General features: G+C 52.1%; 1 protein-coding gene across 1 annotated transcript; it reads right to left on the bottom strand.

The window, feature by feature from the left end:
* Positions 1-10,121: 10,121 nt before the first annotated feature.
* On the bottom strand, positions 10,122-13,245 carry LOC133362087 (bromodomain-containing protein DDB_G0280777-like). The gene is made up of 2 exons (XM_061581051.1): positions 12,054-13,245; positions 10,122-10,561 (listed from the first exon to the last, which is right to left on the bottom strand). The coding sequence occupies exons 1-2, from the start codon at positions 13,056-13,058 to the stop codon at positions 10,520-10,522; spliced, it is 1,047 nt and encodes a 348-aa protein (XP_061437035.1). The 5' UTR covers positions 13,059-13,245; the 3' UTR covers positions 10,122-10,519.
* Positions 13,246-19,169: the final 5,924 nt, after the last annotated feature.

Below are 19,169 nucleotides of genomic sequence, written 5' to 3' on the forward strand. Positions count from 1 at the left end.
ACTCATAGAGACCCACATACTACTCATAGAGACCCATAGACCACTCATAGAGACCCATAGACTACTCACACAGTAGAGACCCATAGACCACTCATAGAGACCCATAGACTACTCACACAGAGACCCATAGACCACTCATAGAGACCCATAGACCACTCATAGAGACCCATAGACCACTCATAGAGACCCACAGACTACTCATAGAGACCCATAGACCACTCATAGAGACCCATAGACTACTCACACAGTAGAGACCCATAGACCACTCATAGAGACCCATAGACTACTCACACAGAGACCCATAGACTACTCACACAGAGACCCATAGACTACTCACACAGTAGAGACCCATAGACTACTCACACAGAGACCCATAGACTACTCACACAGAGACCCATAGACTACTAATAGAGACCCATAGACTACTCACACAGTAGAGACCCACAGACTACTCACACAGTAAAGACCCACAGACTACTCACACAGTAGAAGACCCCATAGACTACTCACACAGTAGAGACCCACAGACTACTCACACAGTAGAGACCCATAGACTACTCACACAGTAGAGACCCACAGACTACTCACACAGTAGAGACCCACAGACTACTCAGACAGTAGAGACCCACAGACTACTCACACAGTAGAGACCCATAGACTACTCACACAGTAGAGACCCACAGACTACTCACACAGTAGAGACCCACAGACTACTCACACAGTAGAGACCCACAGACTACTCACACAGTAGAGACCCATAGACTACTCACACAGTAGAGACCCACAGACTACTCACACAGTAGAGACCCACAGACTACTCACACAGTAGAGACCCACAGACTACTCACACAGTAGAGACCCACAGACTACTCACACAGTAGAGACCCACAGACTACTCACACAGTAGAGACCCACAGACTACTCACACAGTAGAGACCCACAGACTACGCACACAGTAGAGACCCACAGACTACTCACACAGTAGAGACCCATAGACTACTCACACAGTAGAGACCCACAGACTACTCACACAGTAGAGACCCACAGACTACTCACACAGTAGAGACCCACAGACTACTCACACAGTAGAGACCACAAGACTACTCACACAGTAGAGACCCATAGACTACTCACACAGTAGAGACCCACAGACTACTCACACAGTAGAGACCCACAGACTACTCACACAGTAGAGACCCACAGACTACTCACACAGTAGAGACCCACAGACTACTCACACAGTAGAGACCCACAGACTACTCACACAGTAGAGACCCACAGACTACTCACACAGTAGAGACCCACAGACTACGCACACAGTAGAGACCCACAGACTACTCACACAGTAGAGACCCATAGACTACTCACACAGTAGAGACCCACAGACTACTCACACAGTAGAGACCCACAGACTACTCACACAGTAGAGACCCACAGACTACTCACACAGTAGAGACCCACAGACTACTCACACAGTAGAGACCCACAGACTACTCACACAGTAGAGACCCATAGACTACTCACACAGTAGAGACCCACAGACTACTCACACAGTAGAGACCCACAGACTACTCACACAGTAGAGACCCACAGACTACTCACACAGTAGAGACCCACAGACTACTCACACAGTAGAGACCCACAGACTACTCACACAGTAGAGACCCACAGACTACTCACACAGTAGAGACCCATAGACTAAATTTCGATTTAAAGCTTTCGTGACTGCAGGGATTCATCTTCTTGGTTCTTTCGGTAAAGTCACGTAGAAGGGAAGTAATAAAATAATAAAAATAAAACATAATAAAACAATTCTCACGACGTTTCGGCCACAACGCAAGCAGCCGTCCTCAGGTGAAAACCAGGTCCGTCGAGGCGACAGAGTCTGAATGAAACAGCACACGAGCTTGGAGCATAGCAGCAGCAGCAACTGCAGCAGCAGCAGCAGAAACTGCAGCAGCAGCAGCAACTGCAGCAGCAGCAACTGCAGCAGCAGCAATTGCAGCAGCAGCAGTAACTGCAGCTCCCTTTGATGATGTTAATCCTGCATAATGCACATGCATATGCAGTACTAATCACATTCCTGCATTTCCCATAAATATGCTAAATTCCTTTTGATATGCAAATTCCTTTGTCAATGCGCCCAGCTTATATATATGCTCCAAGCTCGTGTGCTGTTTCATTCAGACTCTGTCGCCTCGACGGACCTGGTTTTCACCTGAGGACGGCTGCTTGCGTTGTGGCCGAAACGTCGTGAGAATTGTTTTATTATGTTTTATTTTTATTATTTTATTACTTCCCTTCTACGTGACTTTACCGAAAGAACCAAGAAGATGAACCCATAGACTACTCACACAGTAGAGACCCATAGACTACTCACACAGTAGAGACCCATAGACTACTCACACAGTAGAGACCCATAGACTACTCACACAGTAGAGACTCACAGACTACTCACACAGTAGAGACCCATAGACTACTCACACAGTAGAGACCCATAGACTACTCACACAGTAGAGACCCATAGACTACTCACACAGTAGAGACCCACAGACTACGCACACAGTAGAGACCCACAGACTACTCACACAGTAGAGACCCATAGACTACTCACACAGTAGAGACCCACAGACTACTCACACAGTAGAGACCCACAGACTACTCACACAGTAGAGACCCACAGACTACTCACACAGTAGAGACCCATAGACTACTCACACAGTAGAGACCCACAGACTACTCACACAGTAGAGACCCACAGACTACTCACACAGTAGAGACCCACAGACTACTCACACAGTAGAGACCCACAGACTACTCACACAGTAGAGACCCATAGACTACTCACACAGTAGAGACCCACAGACTACTCACACAGTAGAGACCCACAGACTACTCACACAGTAGAGACCCACAGACTACTCACACAGTAGAGACCCACAGACTACTCACACAGTAGAGACCCACAGACTACTCACACAGTAGAGACCCACAGACTACTCACACAGTAGAGACCCACAGACTACTCACACAGTAGAGACCCACAGACTACTCACACAGTAGAGACCCACAGACTACTCACACAGTAGAGACCCACAGACTACTCACACAGTAGAGACCCACAGACTACTCACACAGTAGAGACCCACATACTACTCACACAGTAGAGACCCACAGACTACACACACAGTAGAGACCCACATACTACTCACACAGTAGAGACCCACAGACTACACACACAGTAGAGACCCACAGACTACACACACAGTAGAGACCCACAGACTACTCACACAGTAGAGACCCACATACTACTCACACAGTAGAGACCCACAGACTACTCACACAGTAGAGACCCACAGACTACTCACACAGTAGAGACCCACATACTACTCACACAGTAGAGACCCACAGACTACTCACACAGTAGAGACCCATAGACTACTCACACAGTAGAGACCCACAGACTACTCACACAGTAGAGACCCACAGACTACTCACACAGTAGAGACCCACAGACTACTCACACAGTAGAGACCCACAGACTACTCACACAGTAGAGACCCACAGACTACTCACACAGTAGAGACCCATAGACTACTCACACAGTAGAGACCCACAGACTACTCACACAGTAGAGACCCATAGACTACTCACACAGTAGAGTGTGTCTCTATGTGTGTCTCTGTGTGTCTGTGTGTCTCTATGTGTGTCTCTGTGTGTCTGTGTGTCTCTGTGTTTCTGTGTGTCTCTGTGTGTCTCTTTAGGTCTCTGTGGGTCTCTGTGTGTCTCTGTGGGGCTCTGTGTGTCTCTGCGTGTCTCTGTGTCTCTGTGTGTCTCTGTGGGTCTCTGTGTGTCTCTGTGGGTCTCTCTGGGTCTCTGTGTGTCTCTGTGGGTCTCTGTGTGTCTCTGTGTCTCTCTGTGTGTCTATGTGTGTCTCTGAGTCTCTGTGTGTCTCTGTGGGTCTTTGTGTGTCTCTGTGTGTCTCTGTGTCTCTCTGTGGGTCTCTGTGTGTCTCTGTGTGTCTCTGTGTGTCTGTGTGTCTCTATGTGTGTCTCTGTGTGTCTGTGTGTCTGTGTGTTTCTGTGTGTATGTGTGTGTCTCTGTGGGTCTCTGTGTGTCTGTGTGTTTCTGTGTCTCTGTGTGTGTCTCTGTGTGTCTCTGTGGGTCTCTGTGTGTCTTTGTGTGTCTGTGTGTGTCTCTGTGTGCTACTACTACTGCACAGCAGCTCAGCGGTGTCTCACACACGCTGTGGTACAATATAAAGTAAGAAGTAAAGCTCACGCCCTACACGGAAACCTCTCTGGGTTAGATTCCCGACTGTGTTGAGTGGCGTTCGCTCTCCGCCTGCATTTGTGTGTGTGTGATGGTGTGTGGGTGAGAGTGTGTGATGGTGTGTGTGTGCGTGAAGCTTCAAGTCTTCTCGGCCACGGTCATTCCCTCCCTTCTCTACGCTTGCGAAACGTGGACCCCCCTAGCCTGGTTAGAAACATTTAGGCTGGCCTGCCTACGATCCATCCTGGGTTTAACCAGGCTGGATTGTGTGAGGAGCTCACAAATCCTTGAAAGATCTGGGCAAAGTCCCATCGGTGAGCTCCGGCAGGCAAGGCTGCGTTGGCTGGGTCATGTAGCCCGCATGCCTAGCCACCGCATACCTAAACAGCTTCTGTTCGGCTGGATCGAGGGAGCTAAACGGGCGCGGCACGGGCTAGAGAAGAGATGGAGTGATGTGATACAGGAGGACGTGGAGCTGAGTGGACTTGCCGATGACTGGTACCAGCGGTGTCAAGATCGGCCTCTGTGGAGGAGGCTCGTGAAGGACGCTACTGGGCAGTTGGAAGCAGTCGCCCTCCAACAACAACGAGCGGAGCGCCGGGTGGCTAAAGCACAGCAAGTTGGCACACTAGGGGGCACAGGTGGTGCATCAGCCAGTCGTCTCGGTCATCTCAGTCAGTCGACCCGTGGCACCTGGGTCTGCCCCGTGACCTCCTGCCAGCGGACGTTCGACACTTCACGTGGCATCAAGGTGCACATGGCCTGGCACAAGCGTCGTGGTGACGTCACCACCACTTAGTGGCGAATGGCGGTCGTTGTTGTGTGTGAGTGTGATGGTGTGTGGGTGTGTGTGGGTGTGTGTACCGGGTTCGATTCCCACTCACGGCCAACACCGCCAGTGAGGATTATCTGAACCGGTCCCGGGCCTCCCCTAGGTCGACTCAGCCTCAAATGAGTACCTGGTGTGATGTGTAAACAGCGTCACTAGGGAGACAAAGGCGGCCGGGCGTGATGTTGGCCACCCACCCCCTCGTGTGCCGTGCCGGCCTTCATAGGTGCTCGCTAACAGCACTTGCCCCTACAGTCTGTTAAGGCTACACGGGGGATCTTTGTGTGCAGTGAGTGTCACTGAGTATAATCATCATCAGCCTGGCACAGGAGTCAACCCATGTCACCTGCTGGGTCTGTCCCGTGACTTCCTCATGCACCTAGCCTGGCACAGCAGTCAACCCATGACACCTGCAGGGTCTGTCCCGTGACCTCTTCCTGTACCTAGCCTGGCACAGCAGTCAACCCATGGCACCTGCAGGGTCTGTCCCGTGACCTCCTCCTCCTGCACCTAGCCTGGCACAGCAGTCAACCCATGGCACCTGCTGGGTCTGTCCCGTGACGTCCTCCTGCACCTAGCCTGGCACAGCAGTCAACCCATGGCACCTGCTGGGTCTGTCCCGTGACCTCCTCCTGCACCTAGCCTGGCACAGCAGTCAACCCATGGCACCTGCTGGGTCTGTCCCGTGACCTCCTGCACCTAGCCTGGCACCGCAGTCAACCTATGGCACCTGCTGGGTCTGTCCCGTGACCTCCTCCTCCTGCACCTAGCCTGGCACAGCAGTCAACCCATGGCACCTGCAGGGTCTGTCCCGTGACCTCTTCCTGCACCTAGCCTGGCACAGCAGTCAACCCATGGCACCTGCTGGGTCTGTCCCATGACCTCATGCACCTAGCCTGGCACAGCAGTCAACCCATGGCATCTATTGAGAATAAATAAATATTTGTATTTAATGTATAATATTTGTGAACAAAATTTAAAATAAATCAAATGTAACATTTATATATAAAAAGATATATTTTTTTACATTGTAAATAGATACTATACCTAAAATATATTTTCGTAAATATTACAGCTTCCGTCCTAGGATGGGCAAACTGAGCTAGTAAAGTATAAGCTGACATATTTTTACATATTTTTTTTTGTTAAAATTAGGCGCGTTAGGTTGTCGTGAGGGACATTTACCTCAACTTTATCGGGATAAACGACGTGGCAACGATTAACAAGGGTTACTTTCACAACATTTACTTATACTTTCACGCGCGGAGTCACCCCAAGGCTTCCTGACCCCCACCGAATTGGCGGGAATTTTCAAACGTTTCGTAAAAAATTACCTGAAACCAGTTGCCCGTGTTTCCCTGTGCGACTGGTCGCCGGGGGGGACAGGACCTGGTTGCATTGTCCGCAGGTGCCGGTGGGCACACCTCCCACATTGCTGCCGCAACCGTGGATTCGGTTTGGTAAGCGGAGCTGGTTTGTACACCCCTCTCGCCGTGTGAGTTTGTCTCCTCTTTGTATCGCAGGGGCCGAGTGTGGGCTGTGCCTGGCGAGCCGGGCCGTGCGTCCGCTCGTGTCGGCCTCGCGTGCTCTGGACGTGAAGGACACGACGACCCGGTCGACTGCTCTTCGTGGGGAGTCAGCTTCCAGGCAGAGGTCGCAACCGGGTACCCGATACCCGTACCCTACCCGATAGCCGGCTACACGTACCCAGCCGGGTACGGGTAGCCGTTTGCGACCCTGGTGCGGCCGGGTACTGGTAGGCCGTGAGTCACTGGTGAGTCACCATTTGTCACTCATTTCCCAACGTCTTGTCTCTTCTCACAATTCAAGTTCATAGAATCAACCCACCCGCGCCTGCAACATGGCTTCATCCCAGAGGTCACAATCAGGTACCCGATACCCGTACCCTACCCGATAGCCGGCTACCCGTACCCGGCCGGGTACTGGTACGGGTACCCGTTTGCGACCCTGGTGCGGCCAGGTACGGGTAGGCCGTGAGTCACTGGTGAGTAACCGTTTGTCACTCATTTCGGGTAGGGTACGGGTACGGGTAGGCCGTGAGTCACCGGTGAGTAACCGTTTATCACTCATTTCGGGTAGGGTACGGGTAGGCCGTGAGTCACTGGTGAGTAACCGTTTGTCACTCATTTCGGGTAGGGTACGGGTACGGGTAGGCCGTGAGTCACCGGTGAGTAACCGTTTATCACTCATTTCGGGTAGGGTACGGGTAGGCCGTGAGTCACCGTTTGTCACTCATTTCGGGTAGGGTACGGGTACGGGTAGGCCGTGAGTCACTGGTGAGTAACCGTTTGTCACTCATTTCGGGTAGGGTACGGGTAGGCCGTGAGTCACCGGTGAGTAACCGTTTGTCACTCATTTCGGGTAGGGTACAGGTAGGCCGTGAGTCACTGGTGAGTAACCGTTTGTCACTCATTTCGGGTAGGGTACGGGTAGGCCGTGAGTCACTGGTGAGTAACCGTTTGTCACTCATTTCGCGTAGGGTACGGGTAGGCCGTGAGTCACCGGTGAGTCACCGTTTGTCACTCATTTCGGGTAGGGTACGGGTACGGGTAGGCCGTGAGTCACTGGTGAGTCACCGTTTGTCACTCATTTCGGGTAGGGTACGGGTAGGCCGTGAGTCACTGGTGAGTCACCGTTTGTCACTCATTTCGGGCAGGGTACGGGTGGCGTACGGGAACCCGTACCCGGCCGGGTACGGGTAAGGAATCAAAACCCGTTTGCGACCTCTGCTTCCAGGGCAGATGAGCCCGACCCGCCTGGAGGGCCGGCGTCACGGACTCGTTCGAAGACTCGACTCTCACGATCCCCGCGCGTTGCACGCTCCCACACCGCCGTGGCTTGTCGCGCTCGCGTGAGTCGTGGCAAGCGTTTGGCTGATCCTTTCCGCCATCGAGCTGACGGGCGTTGTTTACACGTTGTGGGTGGGAGATGTTTATTGTGGGGATTTTGTACGACGCGATTGTTGTGTTGTTCATTTCTCTCGCTGCAGTGGTTTCTTTTTCCTCTCTCTCGGTGTACATATTGTACAGTTGGGTTTGGGTAATTTATCGTGCTGTCTTGTTATTGTTGGAGCGCACCTGCTTGTTGTTCTGTATAATTGTACGTCGGTTGCTTACTTGCGGGGGAGTTGGCAGCCGGGACGGCTGGAAGCTACAGAGAGGGGGGTGATGTAGTGACTGTGAATGTCACCGTGTGCTGCCGGGCTTACGAAGCTACGGCGGATGATGTGTTGGCATTACGTGCAGCCCGCTCACTGGGCGTAGTACCAGCCCTAGCGGGGCTTCGGTGAGCGCTGGTCAGTGCGGAGGCACCGCGTGCAGTGTGCGGTGCGGGCTCCCGGTGAGGGAGCGTCAGCCAGCCAGGGTTGCGTTGGGGCACGATACGCTGATTGACCTGCCGACACGTCACCGGATGATATTGCAGGGGGGCCACCGGTGGACGGGGGCCGCTGGGCGGTCACGTGGTATAGAGAAGCCCTCGGGATCCTTCGGGAAAGAGGTGGGCGGGGCGAGGGCCGGAGCCAGCCCAGCCCAGGCCGATATAACGGGGGGGCCCGTGAGGCGGTCGTGGGTTCTTCGTGTGGCCGGTGAAGAAGATTCACGTCGGGGAGAAGAAGCCTCGAGCCACGCGCTCCGGGAGCCAGCAGCTCATGGTCCGGGCCGGGATAGCGAGCCGTGTCTAGTTGTGCCGTAGCGTGGGATAGATGGGCACTCAACATAGTAGTAGGTTTTTACCCTTTAAACTGGTACAAAACTGACACCTTTATACAAGGGGTCATGTTTGCAATAACCACAACACAAGCAGCCAAAATGCAAACAAAAAGAAACAACTCTGATGATGATGATAATGATATGCACTGTCCTTGAAGTTGATTGGTCCACACCCGAGACAACTTTTCTTAGAGCCTAGTCTCCATTGGTGTTGGACCAGATGACGCCAAAAGGCGCACAACTCAACACCCAAGTGTAGCTCGTATTGTGTTACGTTGAGTCGGTGAAACAGCGTTGCTCCCAAGACGTCTTCCGACTCAGTTGGATTCACTACGGGTGTCATATAAAACATGGAATTAAACAAATGCAACAAGCCTCCAGGAAAATTCTTCTTTAAGCGCGGTGAGAGAAAAGGCACAAATGTTTAAAGAGACGCAACATGTCATTTATTGCAGATAGTTTCACATCAATAATTTCATCTCAGTCAACATTCACCGTGTTTTTATTGATCCCCCCATTATTGGCAGACATTGTGTCAAAGGCAGAGGCGCAGCCCTGCAATTCCTGCTCGTGCCACCGCTGGCAGATGGGGCACCACTTGAGGCGGGGGGAGGGGGGGGTAATTTTTACTCTTTCACGTTGGCCAGACATCTTTGAAGAGGACTTTGTACGCGACATAAATACGTCATGAACCTGTGAGCAACTGTTACACTTCTAGCAGGATACTCGTAAGCTGTGCTTAGGCCGGACAGGAACTAAACGATGTTTGTCGTGAGTGTTGTACCGCAACATTTTCCAGCTATATATTTTCACACAGCTCTACTACTTAAGATTTATGTTCCATTAAAAGTTAAGATTCCGTTTAAAAATCACGACTTACGTCGGTAACGCTGAACACACAAAATTCATTATGAACGATCAAAGACAACAACTGTCTGACATTGCCACTCAAAAAGTGTTTTACAGAAATTCAGGCAATTTAAAACAACACGTCACCACAATTTCTTGGCTGTAAGTTTTGTTTCTGTGTAACCAGTTTTCAATACTTCAAGTCAAATTGTGTAAACGCACACAATCAACACGTATCCCACGACAATTGTTTGAACACTTTAGGTTGGTAGTTAGCACCTTTTAACGCCTCTGAATTTTCATCTGATTCAAACCCCGAGCCATTTCAATGTTTGCATCTCTCATTGCCACTGCCAAAAAATTCATTCCCTCAAGTTTAAAAATATTAACGATGCAGATATTACGATGCACTTTCTAAAGACGTGTACTATTTTACTGTTCAACGCCTGACAGAGGTCGGACCACACGTTAATGGAAGCCTCATTTTTGTAAAGAGAAAAGTAAAAAAATTGACATGGCTTGGTGATGGCCGTTCTCTCTTCTGAGGCGCTCTCTCGTCACCGTGGCGTGCGAGATGACCACCACCACCACAACCACCACCACCACGTGACTTTTATTTCGTGTTGCGCTGCATTTAGCGCCACAGCGTGCGGATTTACAGCGTTCATTCGTTTGTTTGCTGGTGACTTTGTGTATTTCATATCGGAATCGCCTCCAGTGCTGTTGCTGCTGGAGGCAATAAAAGTTGTGTACAAGTCCAAAGTCTCTGTCTCTCTCTGTCTCTCTTCTCGTCTTCACTGTCGCTGCCCGTCGGAGCTCGGCGTCTACGGCTCCTCTCCTAGGTGGGCGTCCCCGGCCCGAACGCTCGCAGGAAGCCCTCCTGTGTGGCAGCAGAGAAACAGAACGGAAAGAGAGCCCCACCACCACCATCATCATCATCACACAGCTTCTGCTGCTGCTGCTGCTCAGAGCCCCGAGCTGTAAATGCTCTGCTGATACGCGTGGCATTGTTCTTGTGCTGGTCGCCTTTTGGCATTGTTCTCTGATCTGATACTGGTGGTGAGTCACTGGGTAGAGAGACACTGGGTAGTGAGACACTGGTGGTGAGTCACTGGTACAGAGACACTGGGTAGAGAGACACTGGGCAGTGAAACACTGGGTAATGAGACACTGCTAGTGAGCCACTGCTAGTGAGACACTGGTGGTGAGACACTGGGTAGTGAGACACTGCTAGTGAGACACTGGGTAGTGAGACACTGCTAGTGAGACACTGGTGGTGAGACACTGGTGGTGAGACACTGGGTGGTGAGTCACTGGGTAGTGAGACACTGGGTAGTGAGACACTGGGTAGTGAGACACTGGGTAGTGAGACACCGGGTAGTGAGACACTGGTGGTGAGTCACTGGTACAGAGACACTGGGTAGTGAGACACTGGGTAGTGAGACACCGGGTAGTGAGACACTGGTGGTGAGTCACTGGTACAGAGACACTGGGTAGTGAGACACTGGGTAGTGAGACACTGCTAGTGGGACACTGGGTAGTGAGACACTGGGTAGTGAGACACTGGTACAGAGACACTGGGCAGTGAGACAATGGGTAGAGAGACACTGGGTAGTGAGACAATGGGTAGAGAGACACTGGGTAGTGAGACACTGGGTAGTGAGACACTGGTACAGAGACACTGGGTAGAGAGACACTGGGTAGTGACACACTGGGTGGTGAGACACTGTGTAGTGAGACACTGAATGCGTGGAATGTTCGAACTCTCACTGCTGAGGAGAGGCTGCCACTCCTCTGTCGGGAGCTGGACAGGTACCGACTGGATCTCTGTGGTGTTTAGGAGGTCCGGTGGACCGGCTCTGGCTCCTGACATCATGAGGGGTGGACAGTCCTCTACTTGGGGCAGGAGACTGCCAAACAACAAGGAGTGGCTCTTCTGAATAAAAGAATGAAGGGGGCGAGGGAGTGTGGCGGTGAGGTGTGGGAATCTGTAAGCCCCAGTCTACTTTGGGCTCGCCTTCCCATCAACCGGAGGCGAGGAGCGGTGGTCGTGGTTACTTATGCCCCCACCGAAGACGAACATCCGTGGAGGGATGCAGGCAAGGCCGATGAGTCAGATGCCTTCTATGACCTCATGTCACAGGTGCTGGCGAAAGTGGCCCCTCGGGATAGAGTCATCTTGTTGGGTGACTTCAATGCCCGAGTTGGTCATGATGCTAGCACCTGGTCTGGAGTGATTGGAGGACATGGGTCAGATCAACTCAATAACAACGGTAGGAGGCTGCTCGATTTTGTGCAGCCCATGGGCTTTCAATTACCAACACGCTGTTCCGGCGCAGTGGTGTTGATGGTAGCGGTGTGTAACCCCTCACCCAGCCTCCCTGTTCCATGAGCCAGGTCTTGCGTGTGGTCAACAGCACAGCGGCCACCGCGTCCGTCAAGGGCCAAGTCTCCTCCGAGTCGCCCAGACGACCGGAGGCCCTCAGGTTCTTGACGAGCAGCGCGCAAAACACCACCATGGACAGCACGCAGCCCCAGCTCATGGGCCCCGCGGTGAGAACCTGCCAGGCCAGGGTCATGACCAGCCGGCGCGGGTCCACTTGCTTCGCCAGCTCCTCCGCGCGCCTCACAAAGTCTGGGATGGAGGCTTCGAACTCCGCCAGCAACGCGTCTCCTCGGGTGTCGAGCGCCTCCTGCAGAAGCTCCACACGCATCCGCACCAGCCGCCGGGAGGTCTGGAGCAGCGAGCGCACCTCCCGCAGCTGCCGCTGTATTTGCCGCGCCTGCCGCTGCAGCTCCTGCCACTCCTTGAACTGCTGCAACTGCTGGAAATGCTCCTGCTGCATTTCGTGCAGCTGCTTGAACCGACGCATCAGCTGCACCTCCTGGAGCTGATACTTCTTCTGCAGCTCCTGCAGCAGCTGCTGCTGCTGCTGCACATCCAGGAGCTGCTCCTGCTGCTGCAGCTGCTGCACAAGCTCCTGTTGCCGCTGCACCTGCTGGAGCTGCTCCTGCACCTGCTGCATGTGCTGGAATTGCTGCTGCCAGAGCTTCTCCATCCACTGCTGCTGCTGCTGCTGCGACAGCAGGAGATGTTGCTGCACCGCCGGGAGCTGCTCCTGCAACTGCTGAAGCTGCTGCTGCAGCTGTTGCTGCAGCCCCTGCTGCAGCAGAGGCTGCTGCTGCTGCACAGGCTGCTGCTGCTGCTCCGTCTGCTGCGTCAGGTGAGCCACGTAGCCGGAGATGAGATCGCCGGTTACGATGGTCAGCAACTGCATCGCTTCATCCTCCTCCTCCTCCTCCTCGCAGCCACCGCCCCTCGCCTGAATCTCCCCCGCAGAATGCGACGCGGCTTGGGCAGAGACCGCAGGCTGCATGGCGGTGTAGGCCTCAGTGGCGGGTGTTGACTTCGTTGTTGCTGATTCCGCTGCCGCTGTTGCTGTGGGAGGGTCGTTGATGTCGCGAGGCAATTGAGGAGGTAGAGGAGGTAGAGGGGGTAGAGGAGGTAGAGGAGGAGGTAGAGGAGGTGGCAACTTCGCGACTCGATGGAAGCTGTTGGCTTCTACCTCCATTGCGATTTGGTTAACGGTGATGTCGTCGGATCGATCCGTGGATCGATTCCTCCATGCGATTACGTTAGAATCGACTTCGATTGCAAGCCGTCGGTCGATTCTGACCTCGATTCACGATCCTCACCGGGGGGGGGGTCACAGAGACCCATAGACTACAGAAGAGATAAATAATAAAAAATAATGTAAATAATAATAGAAATAAAATAATAAATCACGACGTACAGTTTTTTTTTTCTGTGCCTTTTTACACCTGATGAAGGAAGTTTGTGTTGCCTCCGAAACGTCGTGATTTATTATTTTATTTATATTATTTATATTTTGTATTTTTACCTACGTGACTTTACCGATAAAACCTACTCCTGGCAGTCACGAAAGCTTCAAATGTAGAATTACTGATAGAGACCCATCGACTCTCTAAGCTGTCTTGTGGTTGTTGTTGTTTGACTTGCATCCCACTGGGATGTTTGCACACAGCGTTGGTGTACACGGTGACTTTTGTCTGCAATATTTTGCTGTGTTTTCTTGGATTTTCTGTTTGCACTCAGTCACATAGTCACTTTAAGATGTTTTTTGTTCATGTTTTTGTTTTTTGTTTGTTTTTTCATTTTGCACGTAGTCACTTTAAGATGTTTTTTGTTCATGTTTTAGTTTTTTGTTTGTTTTTTCATTTTGCACGTAGTCACTTTAAGATGTTTTTTTGTTCATGTTTTTTTGTTTTTTCAGTTTGCACCCGATTCAAGAACCGAATGGCTCACAGGGCTCTACCTAGTACATGAACTTGAACTTGACTCACGCACAGAGACCCATAGACGACACCACGCAGACAGCCAATGACACCTGGGGGCTCTGCCCACGTGGTGCGTAAGCCCCGCCCCCTCCTGACACGTGACCCGCGCTGGGCGTGGCCAGACGCTGTCACGTGGGAGCTGCAGTGGTGCCACGTGTCTCTGTGCTGCTGCTGCTGCTACTTGAAGCCGGTACGGTTATAACAGCAATTGATTAACAGATCACTTGCCTTGACGGCTTAGCGGATCAATTTAGACTTAAAACTTTCGTGACTGCAGGAATTCATATTCTTGGTTCTTTTGGTAAAATCGCGTTGATGGAAAATAAAAAATAAGAAAAAAAAATGGAAAATAATAAAAGCAAAACACGCCATTTTTTCAATATTTTATTATAATTTTTTTCTATTTACGTGACTTTATAACAGAAAGAACCAATAATCTATAGAGGGTTAGCCGATTTAATTCGTTAATCGATTTGTTGTCTGTTGGGATTTTTGCACACAGAGTTGGTGTAACTGTGATTTTTTGTCTGCAATATTTTGCTGTCTTTTCTTAGATTTTCTGTTTGCACTCAGTCACATATTCACTTTAAGATGTTTTTTGTTCATGTTTTTGTTTGTTGCGGTTGTACCCGATTCAAGAGCCGAATGGCTCACAGGGCTACACCTAATACTTGAACTTGAAGTGGTGGTGACGTCACCAGGACGCTTGTGCACACACCACACACACAGTCACACACACACAGTCACACACACACAGTCACACACCACACACACAGTCACACACACTCACACACCACACACACAGTCACACACCACAGACACACACACAGTCACACACACAGACACACACACCGACACACACAACAACAACAACAACCCCCATTCGCCACATTTTCTGTTTGCACTTAGTCACATAGTCACTTTAAGATGTTTTTTGTTCATGCTTTTGTTTTTTGTTTGTTGCGGTTGCACCAGACTCACAGGGCTACACCTAATACATGAACTTGAACTTGCAGTAGTGCAGCTCAACAGGGAGCGGATTCAGCAAGTTGCAGCAGCCTCTTTCGAAGGCGCAGCGACGTCTCTCCAGCAGCAGTAGCAGCATCAGCAGCAGCTGCAGTAGCAGCAGCTGCAGTACACGTGCACAATTCATTCCAAGGTGGGTTTGTGTGGTGTGTGTGTGGTGTGTGTGGTGTGTGACTGTGTGGGGTGTGTGACTGTTTGTGGTGTGTGTGTCGTGTGTGACTGTGTGTGACTGTGTGTGGTGTGTGACTGTGTGTGGGGTGTGTGTGTGTGGTGTGTGACTGTGTGTGGTGTGTGACTGTGTGTGGGGTGTGTGTGTGTGGTGTGTGTGGTGTGTGACTGTGTGTGACTGTGTGTGGGGTGTGTGTGGTGTGTGACTGTGTGTGGTGTGTGACTGTGTGTGGGGTGTGTGTGGTGTGTGACTGTGTGTGGTGTGTGTGACTGTGTTTGTGTGACTGTGTGTGGTGTGTGTGACTGTGTTTGTGTGACTGTGTGTGACTGTGTGTGACTGTGTGTGACTGTGTGTGTTGTGTGACTGTGTTTGTGTGACTGTGTGTGGTGTGTGACTGTGGTGTGTGTGACTGTGTGTGACTGTGTGTGTGTGGTGTGTGCACAAGCATCGTGGTGACCCACCCCCCCGTGTGCCACAGTGCCGGCCTTGATAAGTGCTGCTACTCGCTGACAGCACTTGCCCCCGACAGTCTGTTAGAGGCTATATGGAGGATCTTTGTCTTTGGCAGTGGCGGTGCAGAAGGTGCGTGCAGGAGGTGCGTGCAGGAGGTGCGTGCAGGAGGTGCGTGCAGGAGGTGCGTGCAGGAGGTGCGTGCAGGAGGTGCGTGCAGGAGGTGCGTGCAGGAGGTGCGTGCAGGAGGTGCGTGCAGGAGGTGCGTGCAGGAGGTGCGTGCAGGAGGTGCTTGCAGGAGGCCGAACGGCGCCCGGAGGAGACGCGTCCCACGAAGAGCTTCCATGAAGAAGTGCGGGAGCGAGGCGAGGGAGGGATGGGACCAAGGAATTGTGCGCGGGAGGTCGGAGGGAGGGCAGCGAAGGGGGGGGGCAGGTGAAGGTCAGCGAGGGGCAGGAGCTCGGCCTGAGGGGCACGGAACCGGGGCGGAGTCGGGGAGCGGGAGGGGAAGAGGGGAGAGAGAGACGGCGCAGCAACAGTCGAGGGCCAGAGACGCGGCGAGCGAGAGACGCAGAGACGAGGCGGCGAGGGGAGCACGGCAAGAGAGAGAGAGAGACAACCATCAGAGGAATTTCATTCAACGGTTCTTGAGGCAGAGGCTAGGGGGGTCCGGTTCGGACGGAGCGAGAGAGACGGGGCGAGATGAGGGGAGGGGCAGAGACGTCGCGAGAGATCGGCAAAGAGAAGGGGAGGCGAGGGGAAGACAGGAAGAGAGAGAGAGACATCAGAGGGCGCCGAGCCTTCGTCGATTATAAGCGAGAGGTTAGGGGGATTCAGTTGGGAAGGAGGGAGAGAGACGGGGAGGCAGGGAGGGAGAGAGACGGGGGCCCAGGGAGGGAGGGAGATGGGGGGGCAGAGAGAGAGAGAGATGGGGGGACAGAGAGGGGGAGAGATGGGGGGGCAGAGAGGGAGAGGGGGGCAGGGAGGGAGAGAGACGGGGGGGCAGAGAGGGGGAGAGATGGGGGGGCAGAGAGGGGGAGGGGGGCAGGGAGGGAGAGAGACGGGGGGGCAGAGAGGGGGAGGGAGAGGGGGACAGGGAGGGAGAGAGACGGGGGGGCAGAGAGGGGGAGAGATGGGGGGGCAGAGAGGGGGAGAGATGGGGGGGCAGAGAGGGAGAGGGGGGCAGGGAGGGAGAGAGACGGGGGGGCAGAGAGGGGGAGAGACGGGGGGGCAGAGAGGGGGGCAGAGAGGGGGAGAGAGAGGGGGGCAGGGAGGGAGAGGGGGGCAGGGAGGGAGAGAGACGGGGGGGCAGAAAGGGGGAGAGACAAAGGGGCAGGGAGGGAGAGAGCTGTAGATGCCACTGGTTCTTCACATTCTGTAGATGTAGATGCCACTGGTTCTTCACGTTCTGCAGATGTAGATGCCACTGGTTCTTCACGTTCTGCAGATGTAAATGCCACTGGTTCTTCACGTTCTACAGATGTAGATGCAACTGGTTCTTCACGTTCTGCAGATGTAAATGCCACTGGTTCTTCACGTTCTGCAGATGTAGATGCCACTGGTTCTTCACGTTCTGCAGATGTAGATGCCACTGGTTCTTCACGTTCTGCAGATGTAGAAGCCACTGGTTCTTCACGTTCTGCAGATGTAGATGCCACTGGTTCTTCACGTTCTGCAGATGTAGATGCCACTGGTTCTTCACGTTCTGCAGATGTAGAAGCCACTGGTTCTTCACGTTCTGCAGATGTAGATGCCACTGGTTCTTCACGTTCTGCAGATGTAGAAGCCACTGGTTCTTCACGTTCTGCAGATGTAGATGCCACTGGTTCTTCACGTTCTGCAGATGTAGAAGCCACTGGTTCTTCACGTTCTGCAGATGTAGATGCCACTGGTTCTTCACGTTCTGCAGATGTAGAAGCCACTGGTTCTTCACGTTCTGCAGATGTAGATGCCACTGGTTCTTCACGTTCTGCAGATGTAAATGCCACTGGTTCTTCACGTTCTACAGATGTAGATGCCACTGGTTCTTCACGTTTTGTAGATGTAGATGCCACTGGTTCTTCACGTTCTGCAGATGTAGATGCCACTGATTCTTCACGTTCTGCAGATGTAGATGCTAATTCCCTTTGGCACGTGTTTCCTCTCTATTCTCTTGAAATACCTACTAAGAGATGTCTGCACAGTTGTTCTCTTCATCTCTGCACAAATCAACTTGTGATGGGCAATCGCATCGTTGAACTGCGGTAACGGGACATACGGACAGGTTTGTACGTATCTCTGAAAGTTCCCAAGTCGAATGTTTGTAAGTAGAGGTAGTCCCTGTACTACATCGGGCACAATCTGGGGGCAGGGGTGGGGGTCAGGGAATTGGGTGATGCAACAGATGTTCATTAGGGATAGAGGGGTTGGTTGTCCCTGTGGAGGCGGCATTGCCGAGGGGACAGGACAGGAAGGGTGGGTCACCCTTGACACGTGAAGGACACGGCTTCGAATCCCGTCTAGTGAGCAAAACGAACAAAGACGCAAAGGTCACCGTGAACCGATGTCACGACTCCCCCGCGCTGACGTCATATCGAGTTTCATTTAAGTGACGCCACTATATTTTCAAAACGAGTGTGATTTTTACAGTATTTTTGTTTTAAGACGCGAGGTTGCCACCCGTCCTTGCTTTGATGTAATATCCCTGCATTGATGCATTTCATTTCATTAAATTGATATCACTAGATTGCCACGGTTATCATTTGTAATTCTTTACGACGCGAGTTTGCCACCAAGATCATCCTCTTATGGAGGTCAGCTCCCGTGGGATATCTCCAAGTCTTCGCAGAAACGTGACTTGGCAAGTCCTGGTTTGTTGCCAGTCGCGTGAAAGTTTGCCACTCATTAGCGTGCATGTACACGCACAGTCATCCTCCCCCGTCTCTCTTATGCTGTTGTGAATACAGGGGGGGGGGGGTGCTTCAAAAACATGTGAACACTTCTTGGTTCTTTCGGCAGTCACGTAGAAGGGAAATAATAAAACATTAAATACAATTCTCACGACGTTTCGGCCACAACGCAAGCAGCCGTCCTCAGGTGAAGAACAGGTCTGTCAGGAAGACAGCGTCTGAATGGGCTGTTATTTTATTACTTCCCTTCTACGTGACTTTACCGAAAGAACCAAGAAGATTAATCCCTGCAGTCACGAATGAAGCTTTACATCGAAATGTTAACACTTCTGAGACTTTGCAACAACACCACAGGAAAACGTGGAGACCTGCACCTGAGAAGATTGCAGGCGCGCGTTGACAACGTTGGCGAAGACTCTTCGGCTTTCTGAAGCTATTAGGACGGAACCACGATTGACCTCTGACAGTGGCGATGATGTTCACAATGGGTGAAGGGGCTGAGTTGGTACCCGCGACGGGTTTCGCAAATTCACAACCTTTCCGAGTGTATTTCCTTACGTTGAATACAAAAAAAGGCACGGAATAGCTTGCGATTT

Source organism: Lethenteron reissneri, unplaced genomic scaffold, assembly GCF_015708825.2.
Source record: "Lethenteron reissneri isolate LAM-NWPU_2019-01 unplaced genomic scaffold, ASM1570882v1 scaffold_1361, whole genome shotgun sequence".
Lineage (NCBI taxonomy): Eukaryota > Metazoa > Chordata > Hyperoartia > Petromyzontiformes > Petromyzontidae > Lethenteron > Lethenteron reissneri.